General features: G+C 38.8%; 1 protein-coding gene across 2 annotated transcripts in view; it reads left to right on the forward strand.

Annotated features, from left to right (window-relative positions):
- Window positions 1–13,204, forward strand: part of SLC7A2 (solute carrier family 7 (cationic amino acid transporter, y+ system), member 2) — a 19,893-nt gene extending 6,689 nt beyond the window's left edge. The window contains exons 4-12 of one of the 2 annotated variants that reach the window (XM_008589582.1): window positions 410–543; window positions 1,580–1,809; window positions 3,952–4,091; window positions 4,335–4,471; window positions 7,183–7,285; window positions 8,810–9,015; window positions 9,984–10,150; window positions 10,914–11,022; window positions 11,898–13,204. In XM_008589582.1, the coding sequence (XP_008587804.1) occupies window positions 410–543; window positions 1,580–1,809; window positions 3,952–4,091; window positions 4,335–4,471; window positions 7,183–7,285; window positions 8,810–9,015; window positions 9,984–10,150; window positions 10,914–11,022; window positions 11,898–12,091 (1,420 nt within the window). In that variant the 3' untranslated portion in view covers window positions 12,092–13,204. The remainder of the gene's footprint in view (window positions 1–409; window positions 544–1,579; window positions 1,810–3,951; window positions 4,092–4,334; window positions 4,472–7,182; window positions 7,286–8,809; window positions 9,016–9,983; window positions 10,151–10,913; window positions 11,023–11,897) is intronic. The other variant, XM_008589581.1, reaches the window with a different exon arrangement.
- The last annotated feature ends 9,138 nt before the right edge of the window (window positions 13,205–22,342 follow it).

The following is a 22,342-nucleotide window of genomic DNA, read 5'->3' on the forward strand; positions in this document are numbered from 1 at the left end:
AAAAAAAAAAAAAAAAAAAAAAAAAAAAAAAAAAAAAGAATGGATCCTTGTAGGAAAAAGTGTCCACAGGAAGAGAAAGAGAAAGTTTCTTGTCTTCATGACCCATATGTGGAGTCTCAGCTCTCATGATCCTGCCTGGCTGCAGGCTGCCCCTGGAGTGGGTCTGGGCCTTCTGCACATGCTGTCGGTCAGCCTCTAATTGGGTGCTGGTGACACAAGAAAGTCATCATTTGGGGCACCACCACGTTCTCTAGGAACAGGATGAGAGATTAAGGTTTTAGTTTTATGTACATCAGCTTCAAAGAACTGATTAACACAGCAGCCTTCCACGGATGTAGTTTGAGACAAATCACTAGAGGAGCATTTTTCTATGAAAATGACTTTCCCATGTGGTTGTTCTCTTCCTCAGAGAGCCGCCTTCTGAAAATGGAACAAGTGTCTATGGGACCGGCGGCTTTATGCCTTATGGCTTTGCAGGGACTCTGGCTGGTGCTGCAACTTGCTTTTATGCCTTTGTGGGATTTGACTGCATTGCAACAACTGGTAAGAGCAGTGTCCTGGCTCTTTGCAGAAGGAAAAGGGGTTCCTTGTACCACATTAGTATCCATGAGTGGAAGCAGAGGGTCAAGGAAAGAGTGGGATTTGGAGTAAGAAGGATGCTTGTTCCACACCCAGCTATGACATCTATGACATTTGATAAAAAAAAAGAGCTTAGTGAAACTTTCTGATGCTTGGTTTTCAGTTGGCAAAATTGAGAGAGCAGTACCCACCCCTCAAATGTTATGAAGATACCTATGAAAATACATATGAGGGTACTTTAAAAAGTTCATGGAAACATTTGCTATTATCTTTTAATTATGTTTTTCCACAAACTTTTTGAAGTACTCTTGTATGAAAACTACTTTGCAAGCTGTTGAATACTTTATAAATGTTAGTTATAATTACCGTCCTTAACCTATCTGTAAGTAATGTCACTTGGATAGAATATATTCTGTCAGTTCTTTCCTCTTTATCCTACACAGCAAAGTAATCATGCCAGAATCACTAAGTGCTTCCTCTGGGTTCATGTGATTGCATGACATTATAATTGACCATGTTTGGGGAACTTCACATGTCAGATCTTATTAGAAGGACACAAAGTGTACTGTTTTTATTTTGTCAAAACGAGTTTCATATAAATAAGTGAGATAAATTTCTCAGTTTCATATTTAAGGGCCTACAGTGCCACGATTGTCATTTAATCTCTGTAGATGAGGCATTTTCCACTTAAGACTGCTATTCTATCCCTAAACACTGAATAGTGCTGTTATGACATGTTTTCTTCCTCGTTCTCGAAATGGGAAACTGCCTTGCATGGCTTCTCCTCCTCTTCTCCCTCTGGGAATTGAATTTTTATGTAAGAGCAAAGTACCTGAAGAGAGGAAATTGCATGTAAAATAGATGGATCAAGCTAAGAAGACAGAAAGAACAAAAGCAGAGTAGAGTTTCCAAAGTGGAGAGGAAGAATTTGATACAAATTACGTTTTTGATCCATTAATGTTTTATTAAACATGCAAATCTTTTGTTTACATTTCCTTAGGTGAAGAAGTCCGGAATCCCCAGAAAGCTATTCCCATTGGAATTGTGACTTCTTTGCTTGTTTGCTTTATGGCATATTTTGGGGTCTCTGCAGCTTTAACACTTATGATGCCATACTACCTCCTCGACGAAAAAAGCCCCCTTCCTGTAGCATTTGAATATGTTGGATGGGGTCCTGCCAAATATGTTGTTGCAGCGGGCTCCCTCTGTGCTTTGTCAACAAGGTACATTGTGTTGCCTTTGGGGGAGGGGCTTTGGGTTCCTGCAAAGTATAGTCAGTGTCTAAATAATCGCTTTTGTGTGCTTCTAAAATATCCTAATATGAAGAACATATTATGCAACTATGTATTCACTGAACGGTTTACCCAGCAGGGGCTTTGGGTTCCTGCAAAGTATAGTCAGTGTCTAAATAATCGCTTTTGTGTGCTTTTAAAATATCCTAATATGAAGAACATATTATGCAACTATGTATTCACTGAACGGTTTACCCAGAATTGCCATATAAAAAATCTTAAGCGATAACTAAGGGGGGGAGGGGAAATTGTTGAGTCAGTTTTTCAAGATAATGATGGTCCAAGCCTCAGTGGGAATATATACATTGGTACACACACACACACAAATATATATGCTAGATGTATTCATACATTTATATATATGTATTGTAAAACTTTAGAATGCTTAGACTAGTATGTTTCTCTGCTGGCTTTAGTGTTACTTGCAGTGCTACAGACAGTTTGAGACTTTATGTGCAGAGTTGACATGTTCTGCCATCTTTTAAAGTAATACCGAGTCTGCGTGAATGGAAGCTTTTAGGCTGTGTCATTTTTTTAACATGTAATGTGCTTTCTGTTTTGAAACACTGAGACCTTTTCCTCTTAGCATCGATCAGAGTGCACTCAGTCTAGAAACAGAAATTACCATTCTCAAATTAATAGTGGAAATGTATATAATATCTTGTTAACAAGGTGGTTGAATTGCAAGTGTTCAGTTGCAGTAGCTGCTTGTTTTAATACTCACTTCTCAGGCTTCCTGAGAAACTCATATTTCATATTAACAAATGATCACAAGTAAGATGTTTCATTTTAGTTTTATACCATAATATATAGTAGAATATTCTTATAAGGAGAAAATTAATCTTTTTACCTGATCACTAATTTTTACTTTTACTAATCTTTTTACCTTTTTACTAATTTAAGTAAAAATTTCCTAAAAGTCTGAAATTAGCAAAAGAAGTCTTTTAATATAATTTATCAACTTAGCTTTATTTTTTTTCCCTCAAAATCTTTTTTATTTTCTAGTCAAGATAGTACTAAGTGGCAGTTAGAAATTACCCCTGTTGGTTTCTCAGCCATCTGCTGGTGTTGAGGTTTAGCTTAAACAGCTTCAGATAGTTGCAAAAGTCTGAATTGTGACGATACTGTGCCCCTGTGGTCATGGAAGGGGGGTGAACACGGATTCATCTGTGGCCAGCCTCAACCCAGCTTTCTCAAAATATAAAGAAAATGGATTTTTAAAATAAAATATTTTACTTATTTTCTCACAACTCAGTCATGTGTGGAATGGAACATCCACTAAACACAAGTAATTCAAAACATCTTAAGCAAAAATTGTCTTGTTAAACTTCACTGTTACTACAAAATATAAAGAAAATGGATTTTTAAAATGAAATATTTTACTTATTTTCTCACAACTCAGTCATGTGTGGAATGGAACATCCAGTAAACACAAGTAATTCAAAACATCTTAAGCAAAAATTGTCTTGTTAAACTTCACTGTTACTAACTTTTAATTGTGGCTACTTTTCTGTACTAAATTTACAAGAAGTTAATTTTTTTTAATCTTTGATTACCTTATGATGCTGGGGATTATTGACTAATCTGATCAAAGATCAGGTGATATGAGAAAAAATAATGGTAAAATAAATACAAAAAATATATAATGACTGAATAAATGAAGTAACTCTTACCATTAAATAAAATTACTTAATCAGTTCTTTAATTTAGGAATTTTATTTTTTGAGTTATTGCTACTAAAAATGTCTTAGTGATTGATATTGGTCTGTTTTTTTTCTAAAGTCTTAATTACTTAGTTTTAATTCAGTGCTAATTGTGGGCACACACAAATTACCTGCAATGTTGATTTTAGTCCAATAATTTTGCCAGGTAAATATCTGCAACAGAAAAATGAGTAGTATTGGAAAATGGTCAATATTGGAAACTATTTTTAAATGCCCAATCACAGTGCATTTAAGAAAAACAATTTGTCCTCATAATCATGACTGTTATGCTGAGTTTTAAACAATTGCTTTATTTCAGTTCTGGGAATCTTGCATGAATATGTTTGCCATACTGCATGTGTTTGCTTTTTATTCAGTCTTCTTGGATCCATTTTCCCAATGCCTCGTGTAATCTATGCTATGGCGGAGGATGGGTTGCTTTTCAAATGTCTAGCTCAGATCAATTCCAAAACGAAGACACCAATAATTGCTACTTTATCATCGGGTGCGGTAGCAGGTGAGAGAGAGTTGGCTTTTATTAAGAAAAGAGGGATCTTTTTCATCAAGGACTTTGAAAAAATTAGAAAGTTAGGTGGTTTTCAATTTAGATTTACATGAAGTTTAATAACTTTTTTGTGAATGTTTTTGTGTTTGAATTTTTTGGTTCTGCGCTTTAGTGTGTCCAGTCTTTACCTGTATATATCTTTCTAGGATAATACTTAAAATGACTCACAGTGGCTTATGAATTTTTCTGTTCTAGTCTTCTGGGCTCTATGTTTCCTTTACCCCGAATTCTGTTTGCGATGGCCCGGGATGGTTTACTGTTTAGATTTCTTGCCAGAGTGAGTAAGAGGCAGTCACCAGTTGCTGCCACAATGACAGCCGGGGTCATTTCTGGTAAGCTTTACAAGCATAGGCTTCTTCAGCACTGGACTGGAACACTGTGTGTGCATGCATGGACTTATAAAGAGGGTCTGCATGCTGTGCATGTAAGTTAAGAGCAAAATCACAGATAAATTAGTTTATGAACGTTGGGATTAATATCTGAAAATTATGGTGGCAGTGGTATACGGAAATTCATTCTTAACTGGCCCTTTGGGGGGGTTTTGTTTGTTTGTTTTTTTACTATTTTGTAATTTTAACCTTTTGGGCTTCTAACAAATGTGCAAAGGGTTGTAATGGTTCTTTACTAAATATCGTGTATTGCTTTTCTGATGGATAAATTAGCAAATAAAATTCTATTATTGATGCACAGAATTTTAATTGAAGAATAATTACTTAATTTTTGAATTATTAACTTAAAAATAATGATTCAATATTTTCCTTTTTGTCCAGGATATGTTGCATATTGCTAAAGGAACCATAAGATTTTTAGAAAGCTAAACCTTATCCATTCTTAATTAAGTATAAGGAATGTCAAAGATAATCTATACTTGGCCCTTGTGATCACTGTCCTCAGTATGGTGGGCATCCATGCTTCCTGGACCATGTGATCCTCTAAGAGTTACTAACACATATATCCTCTGAAACCCCATTAGGAATCTATTTTTCCTTTCAGCAGTTTTGGTACTTAAGTTATGTTCAGAAAATCCAGATTTCCTACCTTTGGGCATGTCTTAATATCCATGTAAAGCCTTTGGCCAGACTCTTATTCCATGCAGAAATTTTCAAAGAGATTGTATAGATCGAGAGAATGACCTTAAAGGTACTATTATAGGAAGCAAGAGAAAGAATTTAGCAAGCTTTATAGATAAAATGATAAGTGATCTTGTCTGTAGAAATTCAAACCAAATGATACATTTTGTTGAGGTTTTGAAACATTGGGAAGTTAAGTTAGAGACTGCTAATGCTTTATTATGTATGAAATGGAGTTTTTCAGGGTCAGAAAGTGTTTACCTAAACAGTTTCACTTTGTAAACATTTTCAAATAAATCTGGCACTTTATGAAACGTGTTGGAAAATTAAGTCACTTTTTTCTCAGGATTAGATTTCTGCCCCCATAAAATGAAGGTTGCGTTAGATATCTAAAGCCCATTTTATTATTAAATAGTACATTATGATGTTAAAGAAAGTTCATAAATATTTCTCGACAAAGGATCACACATTTTATTTAATCCATAAAACTTTTTTCTGGTAAAAACAAAAACAAAAAAAAGCTTGTCCAGTAATACCCTACTTTGTACTCAGAATTTTAAACACTTTATCCTTCTTCATTCAGGAAGAATTTCACTTGGCAGCATAAAACATTGAAATTAATAATTAAAAGAAGATAATTATAATAGAATGCTTTTTTAAAAAATGCTCAAATATATAATATTTTCATTATTTTGTACTTCCGTACCTTGCTTTGCTTGTTTTTAGCTTAGCTCAGAGAGCTTGTGTGGATAATTTAATCATTTTCTTCTCTTTTGGCTACCTTATTTGGCTCTCTGTGATTCTTACAAAACATACGGAAATTTTTGATATACTGTATTAGTAATTTTAATATAATGTATAATTAAACTAGCAATGAAGAATTTTCAAAGTAAGACATGCAGCATATTTAAGAAACAATGTGATACTGTGGGAGGAGTGTGGGGATGCTGGTTTAGGTGGGACTCTGCCTCTAGTTAGTAGTTGTAGCCTTGTTAAGGTAGCCTGTCTGTAAAATGGTGATAATCCTTTCAAGCCAAACCGTGTGAAATTGCTAGTTTTTTGGTCAAATACCAGCCATTTTATATGGCTAAACCGAAATAATCTCCCCTGTCTCATAGGGTCATTGACTTGAAGATAAAGTGAGGTCACAGAGATCTCAAGCTTGTGGAGAGGTCTCAAACACCAGATAAATGGAATGTGTTGTTATCTACTTACTATGATAGGGACAACCATGTGGTAAATTCCAGTTAGTATTATTACAATTTTGATGTTTCAATGGAGAAATCAATTGTTAAATACAAGTTAACTATTCAACTATAAGGTATATTCTTCTTTTTAACATTATTGGGATTTTGTGTGTAGGACCATAAATTGATCTCTCAAATCTAGACATTTTACCTGGAAGTCTGTGGCTTTAATAAGAGTAGAAGTTAGCCTATATCAGAAACATAATCTAATTGAAAATTTATTTTATTATTTAATTATGTCAAAAGTATTAAAATAATTTTGAGTTGTATGTAACTCATACTGCAGATGGAAATGAAAATGATTGTAAAATGATATTATAATAATAATAAATAATAATAAAATTATTCTAATAATGAAGGGTCTTTCTATTTGAATCTTTTTAAAAAGGAGCTAGTCAGTATTTCCTAGCAATGTTTTTCTTCTGAAACATCAAAGGATAGTATTCTGTCATACAATATTTTCATTCTTTGTCAGGCCAAATATTTTTTAAGTAATCAAAGTAGATGTGTTTTATACTCACTGGACAGCTGAGGGGTTATTTATTTATTTATATTTGACTAAAGAACAACAACTTATTGACTGTGAGAAATATATTTTCTGCACTTTGATTTATCATTGGTATGAAAACAAAAAAGTATCAGTCAGTTGTCACTGATTTGAAAGTTATTAACTATGGAATATCATCATAGGCTGTTTGTTTTACCATTTCTGTCTTTTCCCAATAGCTGTGATGGCATTTCTTTTTGATCTGAAGGCGCTTGTGGACATGATGTCCATTGGCACTTTGATGGCCTACTCTCTGGTCGCAGCCTGTGTTCTCATTCTCAGGTGAGTTGCCAGGTGTTTCTGAAGATGTGTGCATGTGGGCGCAGGCAGTAAAAAAAAGACATGTGGGCGCAGGCAATAAAAAAAAGGAGGACCCGCCGTACTTGCTTTCAGGGAGCCAACGGTCTCACCGAGTTGAGAGGCTGGGTCCATAAAAAACATTGCGCATGTGGGCGCAGGCAGTAAAAAAAAGGAGGACCCGCCGTCCTTGCTTTCAGGGAGCCAACGGTCTCACCGAGTTGAGAGGCTGGGTCCATAAAAAACATTGCTAGTATAAGAAGCATACTTGATCCTTAGCAAAGAATCATAAACAGTTGGATCATTAGTGATCACTTGGCCCAATCTATGTGAGAGTCAATTTCTCATAATGTATGAGGACACTTAAAAATATTATACTCGTGCCAATAATTCAACTGCTAAGATTTTATATTAAAGATTTAATCAGAGGCACACATAGATGTATGTAAAATAAACTCATGGAAAAAGTAATTAACAAGAGTGAAAAAAATGGAACTAACCTGAAATATCAGTAGGAGAATGGTTAAATAAATGAGGATAAATCCAGTGGACTCTTCTACAGCAAATAAAATGATATTTCATTATATGAAGAGATAGATCAGTTTCAGGATACAAAGCTATATATAGCATCTGAACTTGTTTAAATAATAACTTACAAATTTACATGAATAAATAATATATGCATACACACACACACACACACACACACACACACACATATGCACGTGCCTGAATGAAGTTGTACCAAAATGCTAATTAACACTGTTTAGTGATATTATGGGTGGTTTTAATTTTCTTCTGTGTATGTTTGTGTACTTTTCCTCAGTGAGGATATTTCATTATATGGAGGAAAATGTTATTTTGAAAAATAAGTAAAGGCTGTGCAGAGGAGAAGAGGCCACACGAGGGAAACTGGGCAGATACCAGGAGCGGGGGAGCAGGCTGGTGCCCTGACACAGGCTGCAGAGGAAGAGGACGGAGTCATCAAGGAAAATGGCATGCATGGCATGGGAGGTGGTAGAGCAGCTGTGTGGCCTTGTCTGGGTTAAACTAGAAGAGTTGGGTGGGAAAGTTGAAGCAGATGAGGCCAGAGACACAGATTGTGGTGAGGTCATTGAATGCCAAACTGAAGAGACTACATTGTGCTGTAGCAGATATTTAACTGGAGTTTCTGTGCTGTTTTCATGAATTGCATTTCCTCCGGACATAAATAATTTCAGAATAATCATCCTATTGTCACCGTTGCCTCACTTTAAAATTTAACTTTCTTCTGCATCTGATGTATAACTTCCCAATTAAATGGCTACCAGAGGAAATCCACAGCTGCTGCAGATCTTCTAGGAGAAGGTTGTGGCCGAGCTCAGCACACTCTGGGGCTGGAGTGAGGAGAAGGGTCGATTTATTGCACACGCTGTGACTCTGGAAGATGTCTCGGAGTTTTAGGTGCTGGTTACATCCAGGCCAAGTGTCCGTTTGAGAATAAAGACACAAATATTTATTTGCGGATAGGTACCAGCCCAGCTTATCTTATGAGCAGCCCAGATATTCTCCTGAGAAAGAAGCTCTGGGATCATGTGCCAGCACAGCTTCAAAAAGCGAGTCCCAGGTCACCATGTTGCAAGGACAGGGCTTCAGCCTGCGAACCCTCTTCAGCCCCTCTGTTTTGCCTACGCCACAGTCAGCTTCTCTCGTGAGCTTTCTGGTAGGATTCCTGGGTAAGTGTTCTTCATCACTTATGTTGCAAAGGCCCAGAAGATGTGTGTGTGTTGGTGAAGCCAGTATGGTGGGAAAGAGGACAAAAGGCTGTACATTGCCCTAGGATGTGTTAGCAACCAACCTGAGCCCTGAAATTTCCACCTAAAGAGTCACTAGTAGTTGAGGCCATCTTTATATTAACAGGGTAAATTGATCATATCTTGACAATTGAAGTGGAGTGGTGGAATCAGCTGTTGGTATGCTGTGTGAAAGCATCAGGCCAAGCGCACCTGCCGATGACAGAACTGGAACCCACTGGCACTGGGAGGCAGTCTAGAAAGTCCTTGTTTGCTCACCCACACTTATGTAATCTTTATGTTTTCAGCCACATTTATTGAGCATCATTGGTGCTGGGATAGCAGAAGAGATGGCCCTTGCTCTCTCTCTGCTTCACAGTACAGGATTATTGGTGGCAAGCTAGGGAAGTACACGCTTCTCTGAGAGCAGATAGGAGGGGCCCTTAATGCAGACTTGATGGTCAGAGATAGCATGGGTGGGTGCTGGTGTCATTCTCTGAAACAAGGAGAAAAGATGCAGATCATATAATATTTGTTTACATTAACAATCCGTGTTTACAATGGCTTAAAATAGACTTGCCGTTTCTCATTCAAATAAAGGAGAATATCCCCCCCCCAACAACATCCCATCAGTCATGTGATATAGTCTGAGAGTAGCAAATGAAGACCTAGATGGCACATGGGCAGATACAGTGAGATGGCAGTGCCAGGAGGGGAGGTGATGTCTAAGGAGGAGACAGTAATGGGTAAATGAGCAACGTGTCTTAAATCTGTGAGACTGGCCCTCTCTCTCCACAATGAAAAAGAAAAAGGGAAAGAACTTGACGTTTTTTCAGAATAGCCTATTTAAAGGAGGAATCTGAGTGGAGTTTGCGTGCTGACTTTGTTTTGTATGCATATTGCATCCGCAGCATTTCTCATCCTGGGCCTGAGTGTCCTGACCACTCACGGGGTGCATGCCATCGCCGGCCTGCAAGCCTGGAGCCTGGCTCTTCTCACCCTGTTCCTCGTGCTCTGCGCTGCTGTCGTCCTCACTATCTGGAGGCAGCCCCAGAATCAGCGGAAAGTAGCCTTTATGGTATGTGCAGTGAGGATTAGAGATCCTTAATAAAATGTACCCTTTCTCTGTATGTTAATTTTATGAGTTGTTTCTTTAAAAAGTCTTCTAAAGAAGTTAACCAGGGAACAAGAGTGTCAGGATTCTATTCCTTTTTGTCTGTCTTCTTCCTACACTGGCTGCCTTACTGCCCTTTTCAAAAACTTAATATGTTCCTATCACAATATTATTATATATAATAGTAAAAAGTTTCCTTGTTAAATAATCTATGATATCAGAAACATAATTAGAATATTTAAATTGTAGAAATTCAGTGCCCTTTCCCGAGGATTTATTCCCACCAAAAGCCCTTCCTCTCCAACTGAAATTATCTTACCCCCTTTGAACTAAGAGCAGGCTGTGGCTTAAAGAGGGCTTCCTGGAAGTATCCCCTGGGATGCCGAGTGGGACCAGAGTTCCAGAGGCATGCCCTGTTGATGTCTGAACCAGTAAACCCTAAACTACACTCAGCCCTAAAACTAAGTGTGTCTTGGTGATGATGCAGGTGTTAGCAGGTTTGAGAAGTGTCCCCAGTTGCTTTGGACTTGAGCAAATGAGCGAAACTGATTCTCCCTTTAGTAGTTCCTAGAAGAATCGTTTTTATTCAGGTTCTTTTTATGGGGATATAACCTTACTGATACAGTGTGAAAGTCTGTATGTCAAATAAATTGCCATCATGTTGAAATAATTTGGGGAATATGCTTTCAAAATATGAGTATATTCAAAAAGATTTTGTCCCCCTTAGGTTCCGTTCTTACCATTTTTGCCAGCGTTCAGCATCCTGGTGAACATTTACTTGATGATTCAGTTGAGTGCAGACACTTGGATCAGATTTAGCATTTGGATGGCACTTGGTAGGTGTTTTGATGTATTTGTTTTCTGAACTTGGCCTCTTTCTTTCCTGTTTCATGCACTGTGACTAGAGAAATGCACCCTCTCCCCCTTCCTATAAACAAAGGCTTTTATCAGTTTCCTCCTTTCCCAATTCTTGGAACATCTGAGTGCTTGCTTGTCCAGATGCTTTCAGATACATCTTTTTATTTGAATCTCCCAGTAACCCTGAAGAACCACATATGTTCTATTTTTTCCAACTTACAGGTAAGAAAAATGAAGCCCAGAAAAAGCCATTTCATATCAACCCAAAACTCCCAACCAGTTTTATAAAATATAACTAAAACACAGAAAAATGCCTATATATAAGTAATTACCTTGCGAGGATACTTAAAACATTGCCTGCTCATCCCCACCTAATCAGGCTTTTAAGAAACAGTTGCTTTGTACACAGTTAATTGGCCTCTTGTGACAGTGACATGTGTAAGGCACGCCCACGTCCCCTTTATTAACATGGGGCATGCTTCCCAAAATATCTGACCATGACTCTGATAATGCACCTCTTGTATTTAGGATGTGATTTGCGACTTTACCCGACCTATTATTTTGTTTAAAGTATGGAGGGGTTTTTTTTTTTTTTTTTTTTTTTTTTTTTTTTTTTTTTTTTAGATAACACTTTAAAGTTTGGGTGTTGAAAATGAAGGGGCGCATTCTACTGGGAAAACGTTTATCAAGGAGACCCTCTGTGAGGTATCTCATGTTTGCATCCCTTTCTTCTAAAGTAGCACTGAAAGAGAAGGGAAAAAACCTTAGAGTTCTACATTAAATTTTTCATATTAAAACAGTCATTTCCAGACACACATAAAACATTGCTTTTTCTTTTTCCCTCCCCCGAAAGGTCTCCTGATTTACTTTGCTTATGGCATCAGACACAGCCTGGAGGGTAATCCGAGGGATGCAGAAGATGAAGATGCTTATTCAGATACCATTAATGCAGCAACAGAAGAAAAATCTGTTATTCAAGCAAGTGACCGTCAACAAGGAAATCTCACTTTACCTTTCCCGTTCCACGAAAAGACAAGCGAATGTTAATACTTGCAGAGCAGTGCTGGTCCACAGTCTTAACTTACACATCCTACACTGAGTAAACCATGACGGGATGTCATCATCACACTAGGTTGTCACAGGTTTGCTGCATACATAGTTCACCCTAACTTCTACCTACTCATCTGGACAGCATCTCTTCAGCTGGTGAATTATGTGTCCAGGAAACCTCCAGAGCTCTCTCCGTAGTGTTGAATATCCCCAAAATAGTGGGAGTATGTGTGTGTACATCTATATATGTTTGGGAACATGAATGTTAAAAGTTAGTTGGTGTTTTACTATTAATGTGTTACATTTCCCAGTGTTGTCATTAGTGGGTGGTGTAGGCCACACATGCTGAGATAAGAGGTAAATCACTGAACAGAAAAGTGTTTCTGTGTGCCCAGTGCAGTTGGGGAAATAATGGTTGCTTTTCCTTATTAGGCTTCATCAATGCCAATTTAGAACATGCTGAAGATGCAGCTACCCCTTCTGGTGTCTGTCACTGGTTAGGTGTAAGAGCAGGGGATGAGGAACGAGTCTTTTCTATAAGTTGTAAATGCCAGCAGTGGGTTTAGTGCAGCTTTCTTTTCTATGAGGTATGGCAGTTTGCTAAAACTTTCGCCAGTAGGAGTGTTTCCTTCTGCTGCACTATCTAGGGCTTTCCAGGTCACCACATGATCCATCCCTTTGACCTCCTATCTGCGAGAGCAGTGGTCCTTAAATATGATGTCTTCACCTGCTGTGAATGACATACCCCTGCAACCCAGTGAGGGTCTTGAGAGAGGTACTGTGATCTACCTGGGACCTTTTAAACTAGATAAAGAAGGTGGTCCTCACAGCCAGAAAGCTTGTATAAGTGGCAATGATGGGGATATGTTTGAAGATCAAAGAGTTAGGCATATGCTTGGGTAAGTAGACAAAGACACCAAGCATCTTTTCTTAAAATGTCATTTAAATTAAGCCAATAGACTCTCCCAGATCACACAACTGGTGGAATGATTCATACTTCTTTCTATTACTTAATAACTAATCACAATTCAGTTTTTTAACCTTATCAGGCACAGAATTCACTCCTTTGTTTCTATTATTATTTTTTCCTGTCCTGGATATGAGGGGCTACAGTAGCAAATTCTGTCTTCAAGTTGCCATCATTTTGTATAACCAACAGTTTATTGTGATTAAATATCAAATAGACAGGTAGAAAGCCTGGGTTTCTGGCTACTAGTGCTGTAGCAAGCGTGAGAGAGAACTCATTACTGACATTCCACAATTTCCAGGGTGCACATGGTAAAATCTGAAGCCCAGAATTCTTTCAAGCTGCATGTTTTACTGGAAAAGAGGAGTTAAATAAGCAAGGGATAAAATATTTTTGTGAGGGCTTAGGCATGATCATAAGTCCTTGCTGTTGTAGCAGAACGCTGAGAACTTCTTTTATTCTGTAATCAATCTAGAATAGGCCCTTCAGACAGAAACATGAGCAATTTCATATGTGAATATTTAGATCTTATACTGTAACAAAATCAAGAAATTTGTTTAGAACATGTTAGTCAGCTAAGACTACTAGGCCTACTGTGTTCAATTAGGAGCAGAATTTAGTTAAAAATTATTTTTTCACATTGAAACTTTACAAACAAATGTGTATGAAAAAATGCTTTGTAATGACTGCTTTTTTTTCTGTGAAGACTCGATGTGTGTGGTTGTATGTATGTAAACACATTTACTTATGTTTGTATGTGTATACATATGTGTGTGCATATGTGTATGCATGTGTGTTCATGTATTTCAAGTGTCAGTGTATAAGCAAGTTGGGTTTATGATGTGTTTTGGATATGATATTGTTATGTGGATAAAAACCCAACACATGGAGAAAAATTAATATTTTATACTGCTTACAATATATATGCTTACAATTTTTAGGTTTTGAACTATTTTAAAATATACAGTTTTATATGTATATTTTCTATACATAGATACTTTAAGAAATATTTATAATATGAAATCACTAAACTCTAGTACATTATAGCAGGTGCTTTATAATCTGACATGGAGTAGGGCTAGGGGACATTAGGGTATTCCTGTTTACTTGTTTCTGTTGTACCTTTCCTGACATGTCTGTCCTGGTATGTGTTTATTAGTAAAAGCCAATACTACCAGCTCTTCTGCCACCTCTGTTCATTTGAATTCATAATCTTTTGAACAAAGCATTGTTTTTACTTTTTTAGGATTACCAAAATGTTTTATATAAATTTGACCAGTAATCAACCAAACTTATATGAAGTCCTCTCCAGAAATTAAAGGTACATATACACGTCCTTTTAATTGTGATTGAGTCAAAGCAGCTTAAGTTACTTTTCTTTTTTACCCTAGGAAATATGCCATCAACATTGTCAGTGAGAGCTTTTCCTAATAGCACCTTTTATACTCTTAAAAAGAGAAAATGATTTGTGAATTACCATGTAAAGGCAATGCCAACCCCACATTTAAGAAGGTACCAGTGCAGACTCAAGTTTAAAAACTATTTATGAGAAAGACATATTAAAACCTTCGATATATATTAAAATACCAGCTTAATCACATCTTTCTCAGAGATGAACATTAAGAAAACTAAGACCAAAACATCATTTGAGAGATACATATTAAAGAAAAACTAACAGATACAATTTCCGCAGGACTTCAAAGGATTGGGTTTAGAGTGTGCGCCATGAATTGATTATTAAAGGTCACATGATTAGTGGATGGGGTGATGGCAAGGGAAATTAACTGTCCTTTTTGCTAGTGCCAAAACAGTGCCTTCTTTCTACATATTCTATTTTATAACATTCTCTAACATGTCCTTAAATATCAAGGGAAAGTACTAAAGATCATATAGTTGGTAATGCCAGCAAAGGCCAATTTTTAGTCATATAGATGTGAATATAAGGTTGCTTGACTTAGTTGTTTAGCTGAGATTTTTTTTTTCTTGTAATAATTTAAACATTTTAAAATAGCTTTCTGGTTTCTGAATTTTGAGAGGTCTGATCTGTTATTGTTATGGTTGTTGATTTGGTTGTTGGTTTTTTGCAGTATTCATTGTTTATATGTATACAGTTTAATCTTTTTGACTTCAAATGTGTTTTGTTAGGGCTCAACCCAATTGGTAATGCTATTTGCTGGGAGCAGTATACTTAGCTTTTATTCACCATGGCTGAAGCCACCTTCACAATCTGAAGGCCTTAAAGAGTCTTCCCTGACCCCTGACAGCCTCATGGAGATCAGGGCTGGTTCCAGACCAGGACCTCAGGCTGGTTTCAGAGTCAGCAGTCTGCAAAGTGTGAGCATCTGTAGCTTCCCCTGTTGGGTGGGGTCTTAGAATGACAGAGTAGGATATGAAGTGAAAGACTTCAAGTGACAGTAAGGTAATTTGGGGTCCTTAATTTCAGTTCCAAATATGTCATGAGTATATCAAGATGAATAAGGACCAAGGAAACTCTATGGTTCATGGAAGGGGTGGCTACTTCCTGGAACCTGCACAGTGGGGCCTGGCCTGCTGCAATCCCTGCACATGCACTGCCAACCTTGCAGTACAAAGTGCATGGCTAAGACCCAGTTGATAGAGCTTTGTATTGCCAATAGAATGGGTTTCTCTGGCCCATGCCTGGTTGGGGGGCTCTTCATCTCTGGTGTCCACTGGGATGCCAGTTGTTTGATTGCTTTATTCTATTCTCTTTGTACTTAATAGAGATTGTTGATAGGGCCCAAAACCCTACAGAAATACTTTGTCTGTAAAAACCAACAAAGCCATCGGACTTGAGTGAATGTAAGGATTTTTTGTTTAGTAAGTAATTTTATATTTAAATGTTTTTTATGATAATCAGTATTCCTTTTTACTTATAAAGTTGGATTATTTTTAGAATCTGTAATAAATAAAAGCTATTGCTGCTTTACCACTGTAAAATATGCTTTCTTATGTGACCATGTATTTTTAAAATAAATTTTAATATGACTTATAATAATGTAATATGCATATGTACCGCACATACCAAAAACATACATTTTATACTTACCTAATTTAAACTCCTTTTTTATTTGGGAACCTTTAAAGCTCAGAAATATAGTACAATTGATGTTGAAACAATTATGTTGCTAAGAATCCTCACTTGGCAGCCGAGGGCCTACTGTATGACTACCACGTCCTGTGAGATAAAATATATCTTCACACATCCTCTGTCCTCATGGCACATTCCAAAAACTTTCAGTTGCTCCTGAGGCATGGGGATCACACATCTGAGATCCAACCACTTCAACTGCCATGTAATGGACCCATCACTGGCATTGCTTTGATCAGCAAGAAGCTCCTCGGTGTTCTTCCCACCAAATCATAGCCTTTAGTAATTGGTGGTCAGTTATGTATAACTTAGATTTTTTCAGTATAGCACATAAATATTTACCAACTTTAATTCTTTTTACCCTCTGATAGAGAGAAGTTAAAGAGCTTTTTACCATTATTCTAAGTTACTTAAAATTACAAATCTCTTGAACTAGCTTGTTAATTTTGAAATGTCTCTGTATATGGGTAGTTCCTGTTGATTCTAGTAAATTGGAGGGAACACACTGGATTTAAAAAACTTTAATATCAATTTAGCCAGCACTGAAAACCAAGCTAAATAGCAAAGTAATTGCCCAGTAGAAGCCTAAAACAAATATCTGGTTGTTGGCTTGATGAGGATTGCTGCTAGGTTTTGGTGCCCCACCTCTGCTCTGGCACCATAGGATCACATGAAGCAGTAATTCCCCAGGAGCTGTGTCTGGGCTGTGGGTTTAGCCAGGAACCCCTGGGAATAGGAACACGATACAGAAGGCTGCAAATAGGCTTCCTTTTGGGCTAAGGGCTCAAAGTCCATTGTCTGCTGAGAGATTGTGCTGAGAAGTCTCCATCTGTGTGGAAGGAGTGATTCATTTCATCCCATAAAATATCTCAAAATATTCTCAAAGAGATACAAAAATAACTCCCATTATCACACTATCTCAACTTGTCTTTTAAAGTAGGTCCAAGTGTGGGTGACACTATCTAGAAAGAAACAGCTCAATACTGATTTACTTATGTGGACCTTTTTAGTAACGGATTGGTAGCCACCTCTTAAATACTTTTAGGTACTAAGATTGGAGCAGTCAACAGGAAGAGGGGCACAAGACAGACTGCACTACTACCCAGGAGTAGTACACAGTCCAGGGTGGGCCCAAGTCTCCATGGTAGGAAGCAAGCCAATTTCTGGGCTTTGGGTCACTTGATCCATAAAAACTACAGCATTGTCGTGGTTCGAGATTCTGGCCTCTGGATCACACTCAGCGCTCTCACTCTTTCATCCCTGATTTTTACTTCTCCCTCTGCTACTCTCCTCTTCCTTCTCCAACTCTCTGTTTGTAAGGCCAATGCAAGGAGCTGCTGCCCTCTTCCCTCAGAGAAAGAAGAGCTGTTCAGGTAATACCCCCAAGTGTGATAGCAGTTCCTGGGTACTGTATTTACCAGGTGTTTCTGTGTTTTCAGCTTCATCTCTTCCCACATACAGAAGCAGCTGATTGAAGTGGGGCACAGACCCCCTTGTTTGTTTCATCCTCAGTCCACACTGCTGCTTGGGGTCGGGGATCAGTGGATTATTAACACTAAAGGCTAATCTAAGAGTGAGATAGAGAACAGATAGGCAACAGCTAATACAGAAACAGAGTGGGTGTAGCAGGTAATATGATCATTCATCTAAAAACTCAAGAGATCAACTGAAAATGATTTAGAGGAAAACTATTTAAACTAGAAGAGGGTCCATCAGGGTGACCAGATACAAACTAAACATAAAAAAATTCATCAGGCCTTAGGAAACCAGGCTTCAAGTTGTATTTGATTTAGATCTGTGAGACAATGCTTATTTTAATTGGCCGACATTACAGCAATTGTTGGAGAGAAAGAATGGAAAAAATCGACAAACGGAGATTCTGATAATAAAATTCTTTCTCACCCTAGAGATGAAGCACATGGGTTTTTAAAGTGAAATAAAACCCTCTAAAAATACAGTTTTGGCAGTTTTATTTTTCAAATTCAAAGTTATCCAGAGATTGCCTTATTCAAGAATAATAAGCCTTGTGATTAAGCAGCTACATGTCTTGGAAAGCTCCTGTACTTCTTGTAACTCCTACTCCTGTCCTAATTCAGACCCCTGTACTAGCCACAGACTTGTGGCTTAACAACAGAAATGTATTTTCTCCCAGTTCTGGAGGCTAGAAGTCTGAGATCAAGATGTCGGCAGAACTGGTTTCATCTTAGGCCTCTGTTCTTGGCTTTTATATGTCTTTCTTATGTGTCTTCACATGGTCTCCCTGTGCCTATATTGGTGTCGAAATTTACTCTTCTTAAAAGGACACCAGACATATTGGATTAGGACCCACTCTCGTGACTTCATTTAAATTTAATTACTCTAAAGATCCTGTCTCCAAATACAGTCATGTTCTGGGATATTGAGGTTTAGTACTTCAAATATGAATTTTGTGGGGGACAAAATTCAGTCCATAACACAAACGTAGGATAAGTTTAGATACCCAAATTTAGCTAAAATGTATGTGATGTAGAAGAGGCTTGGGAAAATAGAATTCCAAAATAGTTTTTTTATATTGCAATTACATGATCCGTGTTTATGCAATTTTTGGATAAATGAGGCTGTTAGTATTGTTGATAAAAAGGGACAGGTAAGTAGGAGTCTTTCCTTTTACTTTTGTTCTAAAACAAAATGACTGGTTATTTAGTAAAGAAGAAATATGAAACAAAACAGAAAGTCCAAAACATGTGAAATGTCTGAGTTAATCGTAATAATGGTTTATGAAGGGTAAAATTATTTTTAAAATGTGATTAAGTTTATTATAATTAAAAGAAAATTATTTCTAAATCTTTCTAAAGATTGAGTTTGGATATTTAAAAGACACGGATGCAAAACTAAATTTCCGCCAAATTAGAACAGTGCTTTCTTGAAGTACAGATCTGCTCTTAGGAAAATTACAAGCAATTTCGGTTTTTCTCTAAAGACATCTGTAATCAGATTCATGGAAAAGACTATGACAAGTACTCTTAAACACAGGTTTCAAATAACTTTAAGATCAATGGACAAGATAAAAGTTTTTCAGAACTCTGATAAATCTGATGGGTTTATAAAACTGCTAATTAAGATCAAGCAAAGCAAACGTCAATTATGTAAAGTTAAGTAACTGATAAAGATAATGTTTTGTAACTTTCGTTGTTGATTCTTTACTTAAACGTTTTGTTTTCCAGATTTAAGGAAACTTTCTCTTAAGCTATCTATAACTTACAGCAATTTGGTAAAACATACTTTTATGAACAAAGACAGAAACATTTGCTTTTTTCCCCTATTTGATTCCTCCAAAATTTGAAAACTGAGTATCCTTATGACATTGATTTTTATGACAATGTGGTATTTGCATACGTTCAATAAGAATTTGCTCTTTCTTTAAAAGAGGATACAATTGGAACCATTGGCTATAAAATTGCATGTCTCTTTTAAGTTCCTGAACCCACTTCATGTTGCTCTAATTTGGCCTAACTACTGTTTCATCTTTCCCCCTGACATTGGACAATGGACCTGGGAATAACCTTCCCAGCACCAAGGAATATAAAATGCTTAGCACAGTCCTGATGCCACATAGTAAGCACTGTAAAATGTTCATTGTCATTTTCACCATTGTCTAGTGAATATTTTTCTACATCTGTACACTTACATAACCTAACACATGGTGCTTCCTATGCGCTGGGCATTTTGGCACCGTTCTAAGTATTTTATACATGTTAATTCATTTAATGTATTAATTTGTTTAATCCTCAAAACAAGTATATGAGATAGCATTACCCTCACTTTAGAGATGGGGAAACTGAGGCACAGAGAAATTAAGTAACTTGCCCAAGATCACACAACTACTAACTAGTAAATTCAAATCCAGTCTGTGGTCTTAACATTGTACTACCCCCTGCTTTTATGTCAGCTTCACTGAGGCAAAATTCACCCAGGGTAAGGAAACAGACAGCCCAATTAAATGGGCAAAAGATCTGAAGACACTTCACAAAGAAGATATACGGATGACAAATAAGCATATGAAAGGATACTCACCATCATGTCATTAGGAAATGGCACATTAAAATGAGGTACCAGTACACCAGGACCTGGTGGCGGAAGGCAAACTTTAATGAGACACATTTCCTTCCCTTGAACTGATAGGATAGTGCAAGAGTAAAGCATGAACAGGTAAACAGGTCAAGTCTGAATTTTGTTTTATATGCTATGACAGAGGTATTCACACTGTAGTGCTTTGCCTAACCAGGAGGAAGGAGGTGAGGTCTGAGCTAAATTTTGTAGGATGAGTGAGAGCAGCGATTGGGATGAGGTGAGAGGGTGGGCAGGTGGTGAAATGGGGGAGGGGACAATTGGGGGCAGAGGGCACAACAGGAACAGTGGATGCAGATGGGCCAGGGTGCAGAAGGTGGGAGTGGGTGGGCACTGGGAGTGTGCTGTCGTGAGGTGTGGAGGGCAGGATGAGGAGTGACCACCCAGGCAGGAAGCTGGAGAAACAAGCAGGGGCCGAGAACTCCAGAATATGAGCCCTGGGGAGAGCCTTCAAAGGGATTCAATAGGGCGAGATTTTCTGGAGTTTCATTGGAAGATAGATCTAGTTTCTAGGGAAAGAATGGATTGAGGTGCAAGAGGAAGAGGCAGGGAGACCAATGAGGCTGTGACAGCACTCGGTGAGAGAGGACAACAGCCTGAGCCAGGGCGGAGAAGCTGGATGTGATGGCAAAAGAGGGTGGACTCGGTGCCCACCCAGCAGGTAGAGCTGGCAGAACCCAGCGACTGTGTGGGGTGAGGCAGAGGAGGAGTCTGGACTGAACCCCCGTCTCCAACACAGCATGGGAAAGGCCAGTCAACTCATGCCGTCAGGAGTTTGGAAAAGGGTCTCAGGAACGGGGCAGCCCGGGCAGATGTGGCCCCTCCCGTGAGCGCTCCTGGAGGTCTTTGCGCAGAACTCTGCCGAGAATGTGACACGCTGCATCGAGTGCTCTAAGTGCCCGTCTCCTGGCTGGTGTCCAGTCTGCATATCCAGGACATGCAAGCACGGAGGAAACACCTGTTGAAATAAGTCAAGTCCAGTTCCCTCCCTTTATAAACGAGAGACTCCAAATCCAGAAGATGAAGAGAGCTGTGAAAAGAGCTGAGAGCTCGTGGCAGTAAAGACCCGAACCTTGGTCTTTATTCCCAGGCAAAGCCAGGGTTAGAGCTGGCAGCACAGTGTGGAATTCGTGGTTCCCCCTGCACGAGGTGGCTGAGAAGCACTAGCTCATCACAAACCGCAGCACTTGTTCGCTTGGGTGTCGAGGCAGCAAGTCCCCTTCCTGTGATCTCGAACTGAGTTCTCTTTAATAGTAATGCTGGGCGCTAAGGTCACAATGCGCGGCGTGGCTGGAAGCCGAGGCCGCGGTTCTCGCCGGGGGGACACACCGGCCTCCCTGCACGCTGCTTTGACCATGTGAGTCGGAAGCTCAGAACCTCGGGGGGGCTCCTCGCAGAGGAGCACATGACTGTCCAAATCCTCGGCCCACCACAGCCTCGCGCCCCGCAGGCCCAGCCTCTCTGTCCCGTCTGATTTCCCACTTTACTCCCACGATGCCTCCACCCGCCCCACCTGGCCCGCACGTGCAGAGCTGAGTGCACCGTCCATCCCTGACAAGAACTGAGGGCAATGGCCTTGCTAATGAGTGCAGGTGAGAGACAACAGGGAATGAGCAGAAATATTTACCGGGCCATTTTTACAGGCCACTAAGGCCCTGCCTGAGCAGGTGGAACGAACGCAGGTGACATTTGAACAATTACGGTGAAGTGTACCCCATCAGTACCCGCAGGATTACGCTGGGGCTTCCTGAACTTGGTAAACTTGGTAAAAACAAACAAACAAAAAATCCCGCCACGCCGAGCGCTGGGGACAATCAAGGGTTGACTGTCATTGACATTTCGCCCTGAGCCGTCCTCCCCGCGCTTGGAAACTGCGCTGCTCACCACGCTTCCGCCAGGGGGCAGCAGAGGTCACATTACACAGGGAATTAAAAAAAAGAAAAAAAAACAACTTTTTCCCCCAAACTGTGTTCCTCCGCATGAAACCGAACACTCCAGCCGTGGCGTCCCGGGCGCCCGCCCCGACCCGCCCTGCGCAGCCCGCCGCGCGCCTGCGACCCGCGGT

Source organism: Galeopterus variegatus, unplaced genomic scaffold (assembly GCF_000696425.1).
Source record: "Galeopterus variegatus unplaced genomic scaffold, G_variegatus-3.0.2 Scaffold5534, whole genome shotgun sequence".
Classification (NCBI taxonomy): domain Eukaryota; kingdom Metazoa; phylum Chordata; class Mammalia; order Dermoptera; family Cynocephalidae; genus Galeopterus; species Galeopterus variegatus.